Consider the following 22,499-nt stretch of genomic DNA (forward strand, 5'->3'; position numbering starts at 1 on the left):
AATAGTTCTATTTATCTCATGTTTGTGGGCCAGTTTGAGAAGCATGTGGATGAGAAAGCCTCATATAATATTTTTTTTAGGTCCAATTACCTTGAATATTAGCTTGAGCACTGTAAGTGCCCTGAGGGAATATCTATGTCTTATATACTTTTGGATTATTAGCACCTAACCCAGGTCCTGATGCTTAACATTTAATAAATAATAAATATTGATGAAGGTGACTCTCATTTATTGCACACTTGATACAGACACAGTGATAACATCTTTATGTAGGTCATACCATTGTATTTTTATTTTGTATTTATTTCTTTTTTAGAGACAAGTTCTTGCTCTGTTGCCCAAGTTGGAATGCAATGGCATAATCACGGTTCACTGTAACGTCAAACTTCTAGGCTTAAGTGATTCTTTTGCCTCAGGCTCAGAGTAGGTGAAACTACAAATGAGGCATTACGCCAGCATGTGTGTGTGTGTGTGTGTGTGTGTGTGTGTGTGTGTTAGATATGAAGTCTCAGTATGTTGTGAAGCTGGTCTCCAACTCCTGGTCTCAAGTGATTGTCCTGCCTTGTCCTCCTAAAGTGCTGGGATTATAGGTTTAAGCCACTGCACCCATTCCCCCTTGCATTCTACAACAATTACACCAAATTTCAGTGTTACCAAGAAATTTAACAACTTGTTAATATTACAGAGTTACCAAGTAATATTTGAACCCAAGTCTTGTTCCAAAACCCATACTATCAACCACTTCACTAAAATGCCTCTGCGTTTGGTGAGTGAACAACAATAACGTTTCTTATTTATCAATTGCTTTCTAGGCCAGATTATTTACATATATTATTTAAACAACATAATGCTGCTTCAAAATATGGAGTCTTTGTTATTCCCTTTGTCTAAGGAGGAAAAAGAGAAAGAGATTAATGTCAAACTAAGCCATTGAGCAACTGCAAACTAGCAAGTCATTATGTGAGATTCTAACTTGAAAAATCATTTTAATTAATATCACATTATATCTCTGTTCCATGCTGTCTCTAAAAGAAAGAGAAAAAAATAAACAATGAGAGAAGAGAGTAAGATCGTGTGTGTGTGTGTGTGTGTGTGTGTGTGTGTGTGTGTACGCATGCGCACATGTGTGGAAAGTGAAAGTAGAGCAGGGTTACTTCAAAACAGAAGCAATGCTAGGAAATCAGCTGCTTCTTTTCTTCTCAACAATAAAATCTGTCTTTTGTATCAGGGAACCAAAAAATAGCTCCAGGGACAACTGAATCTTTGTGAATTATGTATAGTTTAAGAGTAAATGAGGAGGGTGGGGAGGGAGGGGAGGGTGGGGAGGGATAACATGGGGAGAAATGCCAGATATAGTATGCACCTAAAGTAAAATAATAAGAAAAAAGAGTAAATGCAGATGAATACTTGTTTATTAGCTGAAAGAGCCCATTTTCTCTAAGTTTCTGGCACTTCCTTCACTATGTTAAACATTGTAATTGCCCTGTGAGCCAAAGGCAGTAACTTCATTCTGGGGTGATTATCATAGGTGAGAAGCTTGAGGAACACAGGGGCCATGAGGTGTCCAGTCCCTCAGAGAGAACAGAGTAGATCCAGACAAGTGTGCATGTTCTTTCCAATTCAGTGACTCCCTTCTGCACTGGTTTCTAAAATTGTGCCCTTTATTTTTGAGAGCTCTAGAAATTGGGAATACAGTGAACATATGGTAAATTGTGGATGTATTGGAGGGTAGCTTATGTATTTAGCCCACACCTCAGCTTATGTGGTGAGTTTGTGCTGAGAACTAAAGACAAGTTGATGAAGAAGACCTGGCATCTGAGATCAAAGGTGGTAGACAGAAGTAAATAGGCACTTTTAATATTACATCTATATACCATCTTCAATGGTAGGAGTGACGAAATGGTGCCATGGCAACACTGAGAAGGGCATCTCATTTAGCCTTGGAAAGTCAGGAAGTAGGACCCTTTAAGGATCAGTAGGGGTTGAGAGATAACAGATAGAGGGTGAGGAAGCTGGGTTTGAAGAAGTCTGTGTCCCTTGTGCAAAGGCTCTCAGTCAAAAGAATATGCCCAGATTATGGAACTACAAGGTGTTCATTCGAGTTCTTCAAGCACTGGGCACTAGAGAGCCAATACAAGTTCCTAAAATGTTGAGTTGAAGAAAAAATTTCTATCTACTTCATCGTCTTTATAAATGTGAGACAGCATTTAGAGACCTTTCCAAGCAACAGCCCAGGGGACTTTGTATCTGAAAATATACTTTGGAATAAACTTTGAAATCTTTATTGAAAGGTCATAATAAAAACAAAATTAGGATGCATGTCGTGTGCCCTTTTTAGTTCCTTGTTCTGATGAGCCAGCTTTTCCTGTTGAGCTGACTTATGCTATTTCTAGTGGTATAAATAACTTTCTTCCTATCATGGGAACTCTCCCATTCATTTATTACTATTTCCTTTTTAATTTTAATCATTGTTTAAAGACATATTAATAATAAGTTCATATAAAATATTAAAGACACAGAAGATCACAAAGTATGATTTTTTTTTTCTTGGTGGGTTAGCATATAAAAGTGTTTTCGGCTCCCTGAGAGACTGGATGGAGGTGGAGGCTACATGCTTGTGGTGTTGGTAGAGGTGCTACAATAGAATGTAATTTATTATGGTGCTAAAGTCACCCTAGTTAATGCTGCCTGCATGAAGAGGACAAGTGTATAGAAAGACTCAAGAGAGAGGGACAAAACCATATTGACAAAAGAGTGAAAGACTTCTGGAGTGCACAAATCAGAGGAGCTTTTTTTTTCTGGCTTCATAATGCCTTGGAAGAGGAAAGAACAAGAGATTTTCATAAGAGTTTGCTTAGTCTCACAAAATCTTGAAAAAATTAGATCAAAGATCAAATCCATGCTGTGGCAGTAATTCTTTGTAATTAAATAGGGCTCCCTATTTGGAATACAAGAAAATAAGACTTTATAAGTAGTATAAAATCCTTTAATAGGTCCTATTTTTTCAATTAGGTATATTATATTTGTCTTCATCCTGACAATTGTATGTTTCTTTTGCTTTTGATATGTCTGACAACTCAGTTTAAGAGTTATTCTTCCATTCCTTGATATTAAAGTCTATGTAGTGGAATTGGAGTTATGAAATACAAGCTGAGGTAATAACTTGGTAACCTAACCAATGATCTTGGGCAAATAGATTAATTTCACTATCTTCCTTTTATTATCCACAAACTGAAGATAATAACATTTGTCCTTCAAGGTTATAGTAAGAACCAAATGAAATCTGTATTTGTTGACCTAAAGCACTCAACAAAGACAATAAATATAACATTAATGCAATAAATTTTTATTAAAAAATAAAGGCACAGAAGAATATATGATGTGAAATTAGTTATCTTCTCATTTCTTGCCTCAACTATTCAAGTTCATTCCTGCTATGACCATGTATACTAGATTATTTTCTGTTTTTCCAGAAGGAGATAGTAATATATGCACAAATTCATTATTTTCTAAATTCAGTGGTAGTAATTATACACGCTTCCTGCTCATTTTTTTTTTTTTTTACTTATAATACATCTTGGAGACTTTTCATATTAGTTCAAATAGAGCTTCTCCCTTCATTTTAGTGGCTGTAGAGTATTCCTAGAATTTCCCAAGATTTCCCTTATCACTACCTGAAAGAGGGACTTTAATGTTTTTTTCAGTCTTTTGGCATTACGACAATGGTGCAACATGTATACTATTATATACACCATTTTCAGTTTGAGTAAATCAATCTGTTTGATAGATTTCTAAATGTGGAAATGCTAGATCAAATGTATGTGAACTTAGATAATTCATATATGATTCCAACAGTTCACACTCTCACTAGCGAACATGAGACACTGACAATATCACCAAACCCTTGCCAGCTCAGTGCCCTGTCAAACTGTTCTTTCTTGCCCATCATAAATTGAAGTGAGAACCTCATAGTTTTTCTTTGCACAACTTTTATTGTGAGTCAAATTAAACATTGCTATTATCATATTTTTGCCTGTTTAAGATATGTGGTGTTACTCTCTTCTCACTGATTTACAAGAGCTAATTATAACAAATTATCTCTGTGACTATAACACAAATTGAGAATGATTTCTTCATCTTACCATTTGTCTTTTTGCTTTCTTAAATCTTTTCTAGGAATAATTTTATCTTCCAACTTGTCCCCCATTGCTGTAAATTATTAATTCAGTCAAATTTAAGTTTGTTTTTATGGACTTCAGGCCATATTCTTTGAAATTTTCTTTTTAATTTAAAACTTTTCTTAAATGAAACTGCAATACCACATATACTTCTAAAATGAGCAACAGTGTTATGCCATTTTAACAAAAGAAACCTTATTTTATAATTTTCTTAGCAGGAATTCTTACCCTATTACATAAATGAGCTAAGAATTTCCATCCCTAAATCAACTAGCTTAGCAGCCCCAGGTAGTACTGCGATAAATATATTGCCAGCCACATCAAGAATCTGGGAAAACACTGAGGGCTCTTCATTTTCAGCTGTTTCAATCTCTTCTTTCAGTCGATTAATCTCTTCATTTAACAACTCAAATATCTCTTTAAATCCTTCAGTAAGCGGTTCTTCTCGGACCTATGAAAGTAAAAGAGCCTACTTTTGAAAATCCCCAATTTTTAAGAGTCATCGAGTTTTGTATTTAACAATTTCATTAGTTAAACACATTGTTTCTAACATCTTAGAAACTCTTTGATGAGTTTGTCTGATATTTCCAGATGACTGGACCTGAATGGTGGGAATATTCATGATTTATACCTTTATGACATTTCCTCAGCACCATCTCACTGGAGGTGGGGAGGAATTTCATTCCAGCACAATGAATCCCCTTTGAGAGGGAATGCAGGTTTAATTCTAATGGATTCCCCTTTCCACTGATGTAGCATGGCCATGCTCATCTGGCAAATAATGGGGACCCACTGACTCTGTATAAAATGCTGATTGTCCAGCTCCAGGTTGGGACAAGGAATATATTTTACTCAGGTTGTATAGGATGAGTCAGGCAGATACAGAAACAAATGGAGCAATTTGAGAGATCATTCAGTATCATTTCATATCAAGCCAGATCTGATACTTTTATCCAGATGGATCTATTTCAGGTCCTTTTGATGGTTGTGCTGAGAATCCTAAGGACTGGTGGACTAAGGTCCTAATTAATTGGGGCACAGTGAGACCATCCTATAATCATCACGAACAGCAGCCTGGCACCATGGGGGATGTCATGTGTACTCTCCAAAGTCTAACATGACAGAAAGTGCGGAAGTCTTGTAGATTTACAGGCTTCGGTAGAATTCATATGTATTTGAAATTTAAGTGAAATATATGCCTTTTGTGTTTCCTTCTGGAATCTTGACTGGCTCAAAATTTTGGCCCTTCCCTAACTGAGGAACTGGCATTGTGCCGCAAGCACTGCCAAGCTTCAATCAGACTCACCTTCAGCTTGTGACTCAGCATCTTTCTCAGCTCTCTCATATAGTTTTCCCTTTCCCTCTCCATCTTCTTCTTGAGTTGGGCCATGTTTTCCTGGAAGCTTCTCTCTTGAGCCTCCATCATTTGCTGCTGTTCCTTCTGTTTTTGTCTTAGCAGCTCCTGTTCCTTCTCAGCTGCCTGCTTCTTAGCCTGCTTAGCTGTTCCACAGAGGTTTCACAGAGGGAAGAAAATAACAGTCAGGTGAGAGAAGAACTATGATGGCTAAGCAGATGCAGTCAGGAAGAGCTTCTCCCATTGAGAGGTCAGACCATAAAGAAGACTGATACACTCCAAGCAGGACTTCAGAAGGAAGGCATTGAGAGCAGATGAAGGAAGGATGCAGACCCGAGGCTGAAGTGAAAGAAATCTGGGAACCTTGCACAGGGTTGCCAAGTACCAAGACTCAGTCCTAATCCTGAGCAGTTCCTGGGGAAGGGCGAGGGAAATTGGTGCAAAGGGGCCCACTCTCACCATGGGCCTCTGGAATCCTAGCTTTAGGATACCCCACAACTACCATAGATGTTTGAGCTGGCAAAGAGAACTGCTTGGAGAGTTGATAGGGACAGGACCCTGGCCAGTGTGGAGCCTAGATATTTGGCACAGGAATGGCTCCAGTGGAGCACAACCAGGAACTCCCATCCCCCAAGACTTGCCATACCCAAATATATGGCTTTGGCTTTTGTCGACTATTGGTCCTGGATAGAACTGGGCTATCTTGCCTGTGGAATGGGTCCACTATGATCTGAGCACCTCCCAGTCTGTCAGCCTCTCTCATGGTTCTTGCCTGGCTGCATCTACTTCAAGTACAACTTCAATTGCCAAACTGAAGAACTTCCCAGAAGCTACCACCATATCTTCTTTGCTGACATACCCCATGTAACCATCATAGAGCTTCAGCAGGTGGGCTCACACCAGTGTGCACTCAATGCACCCTCTCCCCACTGTTTCGCTGGCACACACTCGCTTGCAGCCTCTCACCACTGCTTTCCTGGTGCACACAAGTGTGCAGACCCTGTCAACCTGCCACCACCAATGCACATGCACAGAACCTGCAGCACTGCTGCCCTGCTGCTGCCACTCACCCACGGCCATGGACCACACTGCCACTGCCCTGAGAAAGTGCTTTTGCCAGCACCCCCCATTGGAGTGCTGTTGCCAATTAACCAGGAAGAGGTTGGCCCCTGCAGCACAGCAGGTGCTTAACCTAGAAGGGCCAGAAAACAAAGCCTTGAGCCTGGTCCCAGCCTACTAAGGTTCAAGCCCACAGCCCAGGGGTGCTGAGCTGAGCCTTGGCCCCTTGAAATCATCCGGAAAAAAAATCTGGTCAACTGAACATAATTTATACCAGTTGAATCTTCAAGGGAATAAAATAATATAAAAGCCAAAAACTTCATGAAAGAAACAGCAACTTCAAAGACTAAATATCAGCCTACACCATTGAGAATATCAGCCTACACCATTGAGAAAGAACCAGTGAAAGAACTCTGGCAACTCAAAAATCCAGAGTGCTCCTTACCTCCAAATGAGTCCGCTAGCTCCCCAGCAATGTTTCTTGGTTAAACTGAAATGGTTGAAATAATAGACATGGAATTCAGAATCTGGATGGCAATGAAGGTTATCAATGCACAGTAGACAGTTGAGATACAATCCAAGGAACTGAAGGAATTCAGTAAAGTAACTCAAGAACTAAAAGATGAAATAGCCATTTTAAAGAAGAGCCAAACTGATTTGATAGAGCTGAAAAGCACGCTACAAGAATTTCATAATACAATCAAAAATATTAAATGTAGAATAGACCAAGATGAGGAAACAATCTCAGAGCTTGAAAACCCATTTTTAAAACCAACGTAATCAGACAAAAATAAAGAAAAAAGAATAAAAAATAATGAACAAAATCTGAAAGAAATATCAGATTATGTAAAGAGACCAAACCTATGACTCATTGGCACCTGTGAAAGAGAGGGAGAGATAGCAAGCAACTTGGAATATATGAGGATAGTGCCCATGAACATTTTCCCAACCTCACTAGAGAGGTTGAAATTGAAATTCAGGAAATCAGAGAACCCCTGTGAGATCCTATATAAGATGACTATCCCCAACACATATGAGATGGTTATCAGATTTTCCAAGATCAATGCGAAAGAAAAAATATTAAAGGCAGCTTGAAAAAAGGGCAGGTCTTCTGCAAAGGGAATCCCATCAAGCTAACAATGGAACTTTCAGAAGAAACCCTGCATCAAAAAGAGACTGGAGGCCTATAGTCAGCCTTCATAAAGAAAAGAAATTCCAAGCAAGAATTTCATATCCAGCCAAACTAAGCTTCATAAGAAAAAAAATTCTTTTTAGACAAGCAAATGCTAAGGGAATTTGTTACCACCAGACCTGCCTTACACAAGGTGCTGAAAAGAGTGCTAAACATGAAAATGAAAGACCATTATCGGCCACCACAAAAGCACATTTCAGTACATGGATCACTGGCACTACAAAGCAACAACACGATCAAGTCAACATAGCAACCGGCTGTCAACATGATGACATGTTGTCGTGCCATGTCATGAGGATATGTGTGGATCAGTTCCACACACATCAATATTAACTTTGAATGTAAAAGGGCTAACCACACCAATTAAAAGGCACAGAGTGGCAAGTTGCTTAAAGAAATAAGACCCAACTGTCTTCTATGTTCAAGAGACCGATCTCATATGCAATTACACCAATAGGTTCAAAGTAAAGGGATGAAGAAAAAATGGAAAACAAAAAGAGAAGGGGTTGCTATTCTTATTTCAGACAAAACAGACTCCAAACCAATAATAATCAAAAGGGACAAAGATAGGCATTACCGAATGATAAAAGTTTCAATTCAAAGAGAAGACTTAGCTATACAAAATATATATTCACCCAATACTAGAGAAGCCTAGATTCACAAAACAAGTTCAAAGAGACCTATGATGAGACTCAGATAACCACACAATAATAGTGTGAGTCTTCAACACCCCATTGACAATATTAGACAGATAATTGAGTGAAAAAACTAACAAAGATATTCAGGACTGAACTTGACACTTGAATAAAATGGACCTAACAGAAATCTACAGAACACTCCACTCAACAATAACAGAATATACATTCATCTCATCTGCACATGGAACATACTCTAAAGTTGACCCCATGCTCCATCATAAAGCAATTTTCAACAAATTAAAAACACCCAAAATCATACCAAGTTTCTCAGACCACAGTGCAATAAAAACAGAAATCAATACAAAGAATATCTCTCAAAACCACACAATTCCATGGAAATTAAATAATCTCCTGAATGATTTTGGGGTAAACAGTGAATTTAAGACAGAAATAAATTATTTGAAATCAATAAAAACAAAGATACAACATACCAGAATCTCTGAGACACAGCTAGAGTGATGTTAAGAGGAATGCTAACAGCACTAAATGACTACAGCAAAAAGTTAGAAATATCTCAAATTAACAACCTAACATCACACCTAAAGGAACTAGAAAAACAAGAGTGAACCAAGCACAAAGGTAGCAGAAGACAAGAAATAACCAAAATCAGACTTGAACCGAACAAAATGGAGACAAGAAAAACCATACAAAAGATCAATGAAACAAATGGTTCTTTGGAAGAATAAATAAGATGGATATATTTCTAGTTAGACTAAAAAAAAGAACAATAAAAGAGAAGATCCAAATAAACATAATAAAAAACAACAAAAGGAACATTACCACGAACTCCACAGAAATACAAAAAATCCTCAGAAACTATTATGAGCACTGCTATGCACACTAACTAAAAAACCTAGTAGAAATGGATAAATTCCTGGAAACATACAACTTCCCAAAAGTGAACCAGGAAGAAACTGAAATCTGAAACAGACTAATAACAAGTTCTGAAACTGAGTCAGTAATAAAAAGCCTACCAAGCAGAAAAAGCCCTGGACCAGACAGATTCATAGCCAATTCCACCAGACATATAAAGAAGAGCTGGTATCAATTCTACTTAACTATTGCGAAAAAAAATTGAGGAGGAGGGAATCTTCCCTAATACATTCTATGAGGCCAGCATCATTCTGATTTAAAAAACCCAGTACAGACATAATAACAACAACAAAACTGCAAGACAATATTCCTGATGAACATGGATGAAAAAATCTTCAACAAAATACTAGCAAACCCAAATCTAGCAGCACATTAAAAAGTGAATCCACCACTGTCAATTAGGCTTTATTCCTGGAATGCAAGGTTGATTCAGCATACACTAATCAATAAATTGATCCCTCACATAAACGGGACTCCGAACAAAAACCACATGATCATCTCAATGGACAAAGAAAAGACCTTTGATAAAATTCAACAACCTTTCATATTAAAATATCTCAACAAACTGGGCGTCAAAGGAATATACCTCAAAATAATAAGAGGTATTTATGAAAACTCCACATCCAACATCATATTGCATGTGAAAAAGCTGGAAGCATTTCACTCTCAAACCAAAATGGGACAAGGATGCCCACATTCACAACTCCTATTCAACATAGTACTGGAAGTTTTAGCCAGAGAAGTCAGGCAAGGGGGAAGAAAAGTTATCCAATAGGAAGAGAGGAAGTTAAACTATCTGTCATCATAGACAATAGAATTCTGTACTTAGAAAACTCCATAGTCTCTGCCCAAAGCCTCTTCCATCTGAAAAACTTCAGCAAAGTTACAGAATTAAAAAAAAAAATCAACATACAAAAATCAGTAGCATTTCTACACACAAATAATATTCAAGCTGAAAGTCACATCAAGAACACAATTCTATTCACAATAGCCACAAAAAGAATAAAATACCTAGGTTTACAGCCAATCAGGGAGGTGAACCATCTCTACAATGAGAATTATAAAACACTTCTGAAAGAAATCTGAGATCATGCAAACATATGGAAAAATATTCCATGCATGTGGATAGGAAGAATCAATGCCATTAGAATAGCCATACTGCCCAAAGTAATTTAAATATTCAGTGCTATTCATATTAAACTATCACTAACTTTTTAAAAAATAGAATTAGTAAAAGCTACTCTAATATTCATATGGAGCCAAAAAAGAACCCAAGTAGCCAAGGCACTCATAAGCAAAAAGAACAAAGCCAGAGACATCATATGACCAGACTTCAAACTATATTACAAGACTACAATAACCAAAATAGCATGGTGCTGGTCAAAAAGCAAAACAAAACAGACACATAAACCAATGAAAAAGGTTAGAGAGAGAAGAAATAATATCACACACCTACAACTATCTCATCTTTGGTAAAGCTGACAAAAACAAGCAATGAAGAAAGGATGTCGTATTCAATAAATGATGCTGTGTTAACTGGGTAGCCATATGCAGAAGATTTAAACTGGACCCCTTCTTTTCACTATATAAAAAAATGAACTCAAGATGAGTTAAAGATGTAAAGGTAAAACTTAAAACTATAAAACCCCCAAAAGAAAACCTAGTAAATACCATTCCGGACAGAGGTAATGGCAACGATTTCATGATGAAGACGTTGAAAGCCACTGCAACCAAACAAAAAATTAACAAGTGGAACCTAATTCAACTAAAGAGCTCATGCACAGCAACGGAAACTATCAACAGAGTAAACAGACGACCTACATTATAGGAGAAAATGTCTGCAAACTATGCATCCAACAAAAGTCTAATATCCAGAATCTATGAGGAAGTTAAAGAAATTAAGAAAAAGCAAATGTCCCCATTAAAAAAACGAGAAATGGACATTAACAGACATTTATCAGAAGAAGACATACACATGGCCAGCAAGCATATCAAAAAATGCTGAACAGCACAAATCATTAGGAAAATGCAAATAGAAAACCATGTGAGATACCATCTCACACCAGTCAGAATGGCTGTTATTAAAAAGTCAACAAATAACAGATGCTGGCAAGATTTTCAAGAACAGGGAATTCTTTTTTTTTTTTTTTTTTGAGAGAGACTCTCACCCAGGCTAGAGTGCAGTGGTGCGATCTAGGCTCACTGCGATCTCCGCCTTCCGGTTCAAGTGATTTTCTGCCTCAGCCTCCCGGGTAGCTGGGACTACAGGCCTGCATCACCACGCCCAGTAATTTTTCTATTTTTAGTAGAGACGAGGTTTCACCATGTTGGCCAGGATGGTCTCAATCTCTTGACCTGGTGATCCGCCTGCCTTGGCCTCCCAAAGTGTTGGGATTACAGGCATAAGCCACTGCGCCTGGCCCGGGAATTCTTATACACTGCTGTTGGGATTGTAAATTAGTTCAGCTGCTATGGAAAGCAGTTTGGAGTTCTAAAAGAACTTAAAACAGATCTACCATTTGACCCAGCAATTCAATTACTGGGTATATACCCAAAGGAAAACAAATCATTATATCATAAAAACACATGCACGCACCTGTTCATTGCTCACTATTTGTAATAGCAAAGACATGGAATCAACCAAAATGTTTATCAATGGTGGACTGGATAATGAAAATGTGGTACATATATGCCTTAGAATATTACACAGACATTAAATGAATAAAATCATGTCCTTTGCAGCACCGTGGGTGCAGCTGGAGGCCAGTACCCTAAGCGAATTAATGCAGGAATAGAAAACCAAATCCTGCATATTCTCATTTATGAATGGGAACTAAATGTTAAGTACACATGGACACAAAAGGACCAATAGACACCAGGACCTATTTGAGGGTGGAGGATGGGAAGAGGGCGAGGATTGAAAAACTGCCTATTGAATACTATGTTCATTACCTGAGTGATGAAATAATCTGTACAACAAATCCCCATGACGGACAATTTACTCATACAGCAAACCTACTTGTGTACCCTCTAGACCTAAAATAAAAGTTGGAAAGAAAAAGAAAAAGAAAGTAACAGTCTGGTCTGAGTTCTACTCTCCTGAGTTCAGAGGCCAAACTGACTTTTAAAAAAGCACGAAGGTGGGGAACTGGGAATCTCTGAATTCTCCCACTATTCATGTTAGCAAGAGGATGTTTAAGAATGTTGTGGGAAGGAACTGAGTGGCTGGATGTTCAATCCCAACTCCCCTTATTTTCAGTTTTAGCAGAGCATGTGTCCTCTATGAGAAGAAAACTCCTGGTATAAGGAAAACAGTTTTTTCTGAACATCAAGCGGGTATTGCAAAAACCTACCCATTTCTCTGAGAGCTGAGCCCTGCCCCTGTACCTGCTATGGCCTTCTCTCCAGCAGTGAGGGCTTTGTCTGACTGCAGGATGGATTCCTCTATAACCACCTGTGACTGCAGGAAGCTCTGGAGGACCTCGTTTGCCTGAGGAACCAAAAATGAGCAAAGACCTGTCAGGCAGCATGAATCTTGTCTTGTGATGAGGAAATTATTGTTCAATAAAGCCACAAATCTAACCTTGTAAACTTCACATTATTCTTAAGATTCCACTGTGGTTTCTTTCCTCCCACAGCCACAACAAAAAGTCCAAGCTCTTTGCTGAGACATGAAAACCCTGTGCAGCAGCCTCCCTTGTGCCTGTCCAGCCTCCTCTCCCAGGGATGCTGCTTACCACCCACCCCAGGGTGCAGACAACCAGATTTCTGTGCAGTTCTACAAACACACATCCTCTATAGTTTGCATTATTTGCTTTCTTTTCCTTCTGCCTGAATGGCTGTCTACCCTTTTTAATTTAGGATTTAATTTAAATTTAAATTTAAATTTAATTTTTAAATTAGGATAATATCTATTAATAGCTTTTACCTTGCTGGAAGCTTTTCTAGGCTAATTATTTATTTATTTACTTATTTTTTAACTTTTGATAACTTTTAAGAATGCTAATAGTTCATTAAAAGTAAACAATGTATTCAAATTTAATTTAAAAAGTTAAAACTTAAAGACTGAACCGGTAACTAGCTTATTTACAAGAGTAGTGGTGAATATAATTGAAAATTAAACAGTTGAGAAACTTTTTTTCTTTTTTGAGACAGTCTCACTCTGTCACCCAAATGTAAGTTCAGTGGTACTATCACTTCCAACCTTGAACTCCTGCTCTGAAGCAGTGATCCTGCCTCAACCTCCCTTGTAGCTGGGAACACAGATGTGTGCTGCCACAGCCGGCTAATTTTATTTTCAATTTTTGTAGAGATGGAAGTCTTATGTTGTTCAGGATGGTTTCAATCTCCTGGTCTTAAGCAATCCTCCTGCCTTGGCCTCCCAAAGCATTGGGATTACAGGTGTGAGCCACTGTACCTGGCCTGAGAAACTATAGAATTTGAAACTTTAAGAGAGTAACATGGCTATCAAATATGGGAAATTACCAATCAAGGAAAATACAACACCACATAGACTTAATAGTCAAACATGGGAAGGAAAAAGAGGCATAAATACCTTAGACAATATGTGATGAGTGACTGAAATTTGGGTGGGTGGGGCCCATCACAGAAGGAAGGACCTAGGTATTTTTTGGTGATTATTTTCCTTGATCCTTTCTTTCAAAAAAAATTTAGATTCATGGGTGTGTTAGACCATTTTTGCATTGCTACAAATACCTAAGACTGGGTAATGTATTTATTTTTCTTATTATGTGATTGTAGCTTATTCATTTTCATTGTGATATAGGACTCCATTATGTGAATATACTGGTTTGTTTATTTGTTCTATTGTTGATGGACATTAGGGTAAAATTTCAGTTTGGTGCTATTGTGAATGATGCTGTTATGAACATTTCTGTCCCTGTCTTTTAAGTGAATGTGTACATCTAGAAATGGATTTGCTGAGTCACTGGGTTTTGTTTTTCAACTTTAGCAATGAAAACTAAACAGTTTTCCAAATTGATGTACTGATTTATACCTCATTAGCAATGTGTGAGAATTCTAATTGCTTCATATTCTTGTCAACACTCAGAATTTTGACTTTTTAAATATTAGACAGTCACCTTCTTTTCATTTTGTGAGGAAATTGAAACTCTGATAATTGAAATCACCTGACCAGTACTAGGCTTGGTTCTGAGAATGCAAAAGACTTTGCAGTTCAGAATTAAGCACTTTTTTCTCTTTAACTGGCAGGGACTTATGAAGTAAAAAAAAATTCTGATTTGATATATGTATCTTTCCAAGAAGGATTACAAGTAGCTATTTATTTTTGTCTGATCTGAATTTAAAATAATTTTTTGGACACTACTGTTTCAGTGTGAGTGAACAATAATGATTTAGGTATAGAGTTAGAACCTACATTTAAATTTTTTTTAAATTCAGGGGTAATTTATAAAGCAAAGAGGTTTAACAGGCTCACAGTTCTTCAGGCTTTACAGGAAACATGGCTTCTGTTAAGGCTTCAGGAAGCTTTTACTCCTGGTGGAAGGTAAAGGGGTAGCTTGCCTGTCACATGACAAAAACAGCAGGAGCAAGAGAGAGAGAGAGTGGTGGGGGAAGTTGCCACACACTTTTAAATGACCACCCGAACTTCTGATTTTAAATCTTCTTTGGTTAAAAAAAAAAGAGTTTTGTTTTAGTAAGAGTAGCTAAATAATAATGGATTTTAAGATGTAAAATATCAAGATATTACCATGCTTCACTTTTTGTCCATAAATGGTACTGTGTTCTTAGATTTTTCAGAAGGGGTAACAAAGGCCCTCTGACCATCCTCTGCCATTCGTCCTCTTCTCCCCTTATTTCTTACCTTAACTCCTTTTCTGGGCACTAGTGTATAGTCCTGCTCAATCTTCTTCTTTGCTTCTAGGTAGAGATTGTGCCCTCCAGGAACAAAGAAAGTTCCTCTTGAAATGCTTTCCATCAAGTGTTCTGAAAGCCGCTTAAGCTCAGCCTGGCAATATTTGACAGATGCCCCTTCATTCTGCAGCACAAAGTCTTCCTTTTTTTTCTCTGTGGAGTCCTGCCAGCGAAAGGTAGGGAAAAACAGTAAAAGAAGCTGTTAGAAGGGAAGGTCCAACTATGATCCTCTTGGAAGAAGTAGTCTGATGGCTTCAGAGTGGACTGGGATCTGGTGTAGACCAAGAGTCAGAAGACTTGTTTTAGTTCCAGTTCTGATCAATTCTCTGCATGACTGTGTAACTCTATCTTTGCTTCAGGAAAAGGATGATTAACAGTGATCTAACTATGAACGATAAGCAAAGGACAGTTCAGTTGTGGCAGTAGTAGTGTCCTTAGAGAACATGGATTGCTATGAATAAAATGTGTACATAGAAAATCAACCCTTCCGGTATAATCACTTCCCAGTAATGACTCGATTTTACTCTGGACAGAGCTTGTAACTCTTGAAATTCTTCTGAAAAGGACCTTAACATGTGAAAATATGGGAACATATTTTTTTTTGCTTAAGTTTGTAAATTATGATTACATCTGGGTTTTCTCAATATGTACTAGAGAGATTTCTGTCAATTGGGGACTGGTAAAAGACAGACTGAAAGAAGAATATTCATTAACAGTGCCAACGGCAGATTTAAGATGTCCCCCAGGATTCCTCCTCCCCACCCCCAGGTTTCCATAGTCCCTGGACTTATTAATATGATGGAGTGTACTCCAGTGTTTAGGTAGCATTGTATGGTATCTGTTGACTTTTAGAAATGGAGAGTATTCAAGTAGTACTGAGTATACTCAAGAAAGTATTTAATAATTACTCAGAGACACAACAAAAAAAAGAAAATTTCAGGTCAATATCCCTGATGAACATTGATGTGAAAATCCTCAATAAAATACTGGCAAACCAAATCTGGCAGCACATCAAAAAGATTATCCACCACGATTAAGTTGGCTTCATCCTTGGGATGCAAGGCTGGTTCAACATAGGCAAATCAATAAACATAATCCATCACATAAACAGAACCAATAACAAAAACCACATGATTTATCTCAATAGATGCAGAAAAAGCCTTTGATATACACCATGGAATATTATGCAGCCATTAAAAAAGGGGAGTTCACATCCTTCGTAGGGACATGGATGAACCTGGAAAACATCATTCTCAGCAAACTGACACAGGAACACAAAATCAAACACCACATGTTCTCACTCATAGGCGGGTGTTGAACAAGGAGAACACATGGACACAGGGAGGGGAGCACTATACACGGGGGTCTGTTGGGGGGGAGGGGGGATAGTGGGGGGGGTGGGGAGTTGGGGAGGGATAGCATGGGGAGAAATGCCAGATATAGGTGAAGGGGAGGGAGGCAGCAAATCATACTGCCACGTGTGCACCTGTGCAACAACCTTGCATGTTATTCACATGTACCCCAAAACCTAAAATGCAATAAAAAAAAAAGACATAAAAAAAAAAAGAAAAAGCCTTTGATAAAATTCAACACCGCTTCATGCTAAAAACTCAATAAACTAGGTATTGATGGAACATATCTCAAAATAATAAGAGCTATTTATGGCAAACCTACATCCAATATCATACTGAATGGGCAAAAGCTGGAAGCACTCCCTTTAAAAACCAGCACAAGACAAGGATGCCCACTCTTACCACTCGTATTCAAAATAGTATCGGAAGTTTTAGGCAGGGCAATCAGGCAAGAGAAAGAAGTAAAGGATATTCCAATAGGAAGAGAGGAAGTCCAATTGTCTCTGTTTGCTGATGACATGATTGTCTGTTTAGAAAACCCCATCATCAGAAATAACGCCACACATCTACAACCATCTGATCTTTGACAAACCTGACAAAAACAAACAATGGGGAAAAATTCCCTATTTAATAAATGGTGTTGGAAAAACTGGCTAGTCATATGCAGAAAACTGAAACTGGACTCCTTCCTTACACTTTATACAAAAATTAACTCAAGATGGATTAAAGACTTAAATGTAATGTCTAAAACCATAAAAACTTTAGAAGAAAACCTAGGCAATACCATTTAGGACATAGGCACGGGTGAAGACTTCATGACTAAAATACCAAAAGTAATGGTAACAAAAGCCAAAATTGATAAATGGGATTTAATTAAACTAAAGAGCTTCTGCACAGCAAAAGAAGCTGTCATCAGAGTGAACAGGCAATCTACAGAATGGGAAAAAATTCTTGCGATCTTTTCATCTCACAAAGGGCTGACATCCAGAGTCTATAAGCAACTTAAGCAAATTTACAAGAAAAAAAAAACCCATCTAAAGGGAGAAAATGATATAAACAGACACTTCTCAAAAGAAGACATTTACACGGCCAACAAACATATGAAAAAAAGCTCATCATCACTGGTCATTAGAGAAATGCAAATCAAAACCACAATGAGATGGCATCTCACACCAGTTAGAGTGGTGATCATTAAAAAGTCAGGAATCAACAGATGCTGGAGAGGATGTGGAGAAATAGGAACGCTTTTACACATTGGTGGGAGTGTAAATTAGTTCAACCATTGTGGAAGTCAGTGTGGTGATTCCTCAAGGACCTAGAACCAGAAATATCATTTGACCCAGCAATCCCATTACTGGGTATATACCCAAAAGATTATAAATCATTCTACTATAAAGACACATACACACATATGTTTATTGTGGCACTGTTCACAATAGCAAAGACTTGGAACCAACCCAAATGCTCATCAGTGTTAGACTGGATAAAGAAGATGTGGCACATATAACCCATGGAATACTATGCAGCCATAAAAAAGGATGAGTTCATGTCCTTTTCAGGGACATGGATGAAGCTGAAAACCATCATTCTCAGCAGACTAACACAGGAACAGAACACCAAACACTGTGTGTTCTCACTCATAAGTAGGAGTTGAACAATGAGAATGCATGGACACAGGAAGGGAAACATCACACACCGGGGCCTGTCAGGGGGTGGGGGTTTAGGGGAGGGATAGCATTAGGAGAAATACCAATGTAGATGATGGGTTGTTGGGTGCAACAAACCACCATGGCACGTGTATACTTATGTAACAAACCTGCATATTTTGCACATGTATTCCAGAACTTAAAGTATAATAATAAAAAAGAAAGAAATGAAAATTAAACCCACAATAAGGCATCACTACATACTTGCATACCTAGTCAAATGACCAAGATAAAAAATACAGACAAAAAAAAGAAAAAAAGAATTACCAAATCACATGAGCTCTTCGAAAGCATAGCTTTTTTGTTTACCTTGAGGCAGAAGAGAAAGCCAGAGAGATTAGAAACAAGAGAAACATTTGATGCATCATTGCTGACTTGAAGATGGAGAGAGGGTCCCCTGAGCATACAGGTGAGAAGTAAGCTCAATCAACACCTTGTTTTCAGCTTGTGATACACTGAGCAGAGCACACAGATGCCCTGAAATGAACTTCTGACTTATAGAGCTGTGAGCTTATACATTCTTTTCACACTCAGAGTCAGGCAAGTGTTTATTTTACCTTTTTAAAATAAAATAATAAAAATGGTATATGTATAATGCTTGCATCATGTTATTTTGAAATGTAACATGAAATGTAACATAGTCTGTACAAGTTAAAAGTTCTGTTTAACTTGTGCAGATTATGAAACTACTAAATCAAACTAATTAGCATATATATTATCTCAAATATTTTTCTTCTTTTGTGGTGAGAGTGCTTAAATACTATTCTCTTAGTAATTTTCAAGAATGCAATCCATTTTTATTAACTGTAGTTAGTATGTTGTATAAATGTGTGGTTAAATGGGCTAAAATCATAATTTCTTATGCAGGATAGAAAATTAACAAATTTCCTATATTTTAGAAAAATAGAAAACTGTTGCCCATTAAACTGAGTCACATAAAATAATCCAAGCTCCTTTTGCCACAGGAAGGAGATGAACCATGGCATTAAAAAGTTGGACTCTAAGTATCATTCCAGAAAGGCAGGAGTCAAGAAAAAAAATACAAACACACATTACCACAAGCTTCTTCTGAAATTCCTGGTTTTTATCCTTGAAGGAGTGCTCCATGAAGACTGCAATGGCTTCCCTCTCACAGGCGGCGTGCACATCCAGCAGCTCCTGGAGTGTGTCTGTAGGGAACCTCACTTGCTGGGTCATCTGCTGGCTGTAGTAGTCAGCTGCCCTCTGCACAGCTGCTGAGTTCTCCCGCTGGGCCAGAGTTGTCACTGCGTTCTCCAAACAAGGAACCACTCCACTGTTGATGGCATCCAGGTAGGTCTCCACCAGCATCCCCAGCCCTAATTTAGGGAATGGATAGAACATTTTCACTCATTGTTTTACAAGTGGTATGTATCAGCATTCTAAAAATCACAAAAAACTTTACGTAACATGAATTTTCCCACCTTCTCCTTCTTTTAATTCTACTCTTACTACTACTACTTTTTATGAATCCACTTTCTTACAATAACATCACTGCTGTTCCTATTTATTCTTTCTCTTTTTTCTCCAACTTGTCACATTACAAAGTTAATTACTAATCACGAACAATATGTACAAGTGTTTCTTGAAGAAATACTTTTCTGCTTAAGTAAAAATTTAAAAGCAGCTATTCAGCAAAGTAAATTATATCATTTGTGGATCATAGTTCTGAATGTAAATGCAGGTGCCTTTATAAAGACTCTTAAGACAGTGACAGAACATTAAACCCTGTGAGAAGCTCTTTTCTGCACAGGGCCCTAAAAGACTGCACAGGTAACATGTTCATGAAGTCAATTTTCTATATGAGATTACACTGAATTTTGTACCTCTAAATCTCAATAGGCTTGCAAAAACTCACAACATGCTACTTATTTTCTGTTTTGTCCAAATTCACAATACATCATTTATATCCTCACTGAGAAAAATATCCTTCACTTATTCCACACCTCATAACATGGATGTTACCTCCTTACCAGTTGTTTGTGCTCATAAGCTTAGTTTACTAGTTTTTGAGATACAGTAGGTCTCAATAAACACCCATATAGAGAAACAGACTCACGGTTTCCAGTGACAAGGATTCCCTCTCTCAGGGTCTTGGTCTTTGCATGCGTGAGGATATAAGAACAGAAGTTTTCTGATTGCACCTGGAAATCACTATCCAGTTGATCTTCCGGTACTTCTTCAACATGGAGTAAGAGCTTTTTGTCATTTGTTGGCTGGTCAAAGACAAAGCACTTCCGTTTTGGAAAGAAATGCCTGATCCACTCCCTGGGCTTGTTAGAATTTTGGATTTGGGGATTCTTGCCTGCAGAATTAGTGAAAAAGTGACTACTGAAGAACAGCTTTTGGGCAAGCCTGAGATTTTCATATCCAGAGTTCCTTGCTTTAATCACTACAGTCTCTTGTGTCTGTGAATCTACTCTGTCCTCTCATGCAACCAAACTTAATGCTAATCTACTTAAGGTACAAGAAGTCCATTTCTGCACAGAGCAGAGTCAAAAGGAAGGGAAGGCATCCACCTTAAGTGAAGGAATTTATGGTTAGTTTCTTCAGCCACTGTATGATATTTGGTAGACTGACAATTTTTTAAATGTTTGCTGAATTATGATTAACTAAAATATGATAAGAAGTACTTTCTTTAAAAAGTGTATATATTTGTAGTGTTATAATACGGTGTTTCAATATTACATGTATATAGTGAAATTATTATTAAGTAAGCAAATTATATATCTAACATCTTCCAAACTTACTTTCCTTCCCTTTTTTTTTTTTTTTTTTTTTGGTAAGAGTACCTAAAATCCAATCTCTGTAAATTTTAAATGTAAAATACAATATTGTTAATGATAGTTCTCCTGCAGTATATTAGATCGCTAGACTTTCCACCCTGTATAACTTCAAGTTTGTATCCTTCACCCACATGTCCTCATTTCTTCCCTCACCGTGCCCTGGTAACCACTGTTCTTTCTCTGTTTCTATGTATTTCACGTTTTAAAATACAATCCATATATAAATGAGGTTCTGTAGTATTTTTCTTCCTCTTTCTGGCTAATTTTACATAGCATCACACACTTTCTCAATCTTACTGTCCCCATGTCAGAAATGAAATGTTGGTCTTAAAAATAAAGTAATTGCTAAAAACGAGGACAAGATGCATCTGGGGAAAATGTTGGAGACAGAAAATATCCAGATCAGATTATATTAGGTCTGATACTGTCTTGGAGAGAGATTCTGGGGCATATATAGATTATTCAAAACAAACTTTTGTTGAAAGGATGAATAAATGAACAAAGATGGATATTGTAGGTACCAACAGGTATCCACTCTGCTAAATACAATCCATTTAACAAATGTATAATAGATCGACAATATAGCTGTAGAATGAAGTAGATGATATTATGAAAACAGTGAAATGAAGGATTTGACAGTCTTACTGGAAGCATATGTCAGTGTATTTTTTTAATTGCCTGAATCATTTACTGTATAAATCTTTTTTTTTCTCTAAAGGATATAACCATCCAGGCTAATAAAATAGACAGGATGAAATATATTTCCAAAATGAAATCATTTGACTTCTTGTGATTCTGTGTTTATCAACTTCCAAATTATTAGTTAATTTTCTCCAAATAGGAGGAGCACTTGAAGTTAATAAGTAACACAAATATATGAGTCTTAGGATGTGATAATATTAATTGTAATCCTCAATATATTTTTCATGGTACTTATTGGCCTAAAATCGTTTGATAGAACTTTGAGTTTTAAACTTCTTCAATGAATGGAAACTTCAACCTCTGGGAAATTTCAAGTAAAAATAACCACAAGAATCATAATCACTTGTCAATCACCAACCACCATGAGCATGGGCCTCAATCCAGGCTAATATAAACGTCTGTGTCAGGTGCTGAATGGCAGGTCTTAGTTGATCCCACCCACTACTGAACCTTCTCCAATCCAGGCCGTGCTCTGATACCTGGAATCAGCTTCAAGGCATTCTCCAGGTACTCATCTTCTGTGATGGGGTGTCCATCTAACTTCAGCTCCAGGGTAAAATCTCGAACAGTCCAAATAAAGTCTGGAAAGAAACTCACAAACTCGCTGGAGTCCTCAACTTCATCAGTCCTGGGGCAGGATTTTGCCCTGATTAGCTTTGTTAGTTCAGTCACGTAGCTGGGATCTT

General features: G+C 37.5%; 1 protein-coding gene across 2 annotated transcripts in view; it reads right to left on the reverse strand.

Annotated features, from left to right (window-relative positions):
* The window catches only part of LOC105725677 (guanylate-binding protein 7), a 39,634-nt gene that overhangs the window by 368 nt on the left and 16,767 nt on the right, over positions 1-22,499 (reverse strand). The window contains exons 5-11 of one of the 2 annotated variants that reach the window (XM_012464813.2): positions 22,293-22,489; positions 20,385-20,630; positions 19,364-19,644; positions 15,200-15,412; positions 12,742-12,844; positions 5,485-5,678; positions 4,407-4,629 (exon numbers count right to left, since the gene is read on the reverse strand). In XM_012464813.2, coding sequence (XP_012320236.2) covers positions 4,411-4,629; positions 5,485-5,678; positions 12,742-12,844; positions 15,200-15,412; positions 19,364-19,644; positions 20,385-20,630; positions 22,293-22,489 — 1,453 coding nt within the window. In that variant the 3' untranslated portion in view covers positions 4,407-4,410. Of the gene's footprint in view, positions 1-3,325; positions 4,630-5,484; positions 5,679-12,741; positions 12,845-15,199; positions 15,413-19,363; positions 19,645-20,384; positions 20,631-22,292; positions 22,490-22,499 lie in introns of those variants that run through there. The other variant, XM_012464812.2, reaches the window with a different exon arrangement.

The sequence above is a fragment of the Aotus nancymaae genome, unplaced genomic scaffold, assembly GCF_030222135.1.
Source record: "Aotus nancymaae isolate 86718 unplaced genomic scaffold, 86718_ANA_hifiasm-v0.15.2.pri h1tg000007l, whole genome shotgun sequence".
NCBI classification, from domain to species: domain Eukaryota; kingdom Metazoa; phylum Chordata; class Mammalia; order Primates; family Aotidae; genus Aotus; species Aotus nancymaae.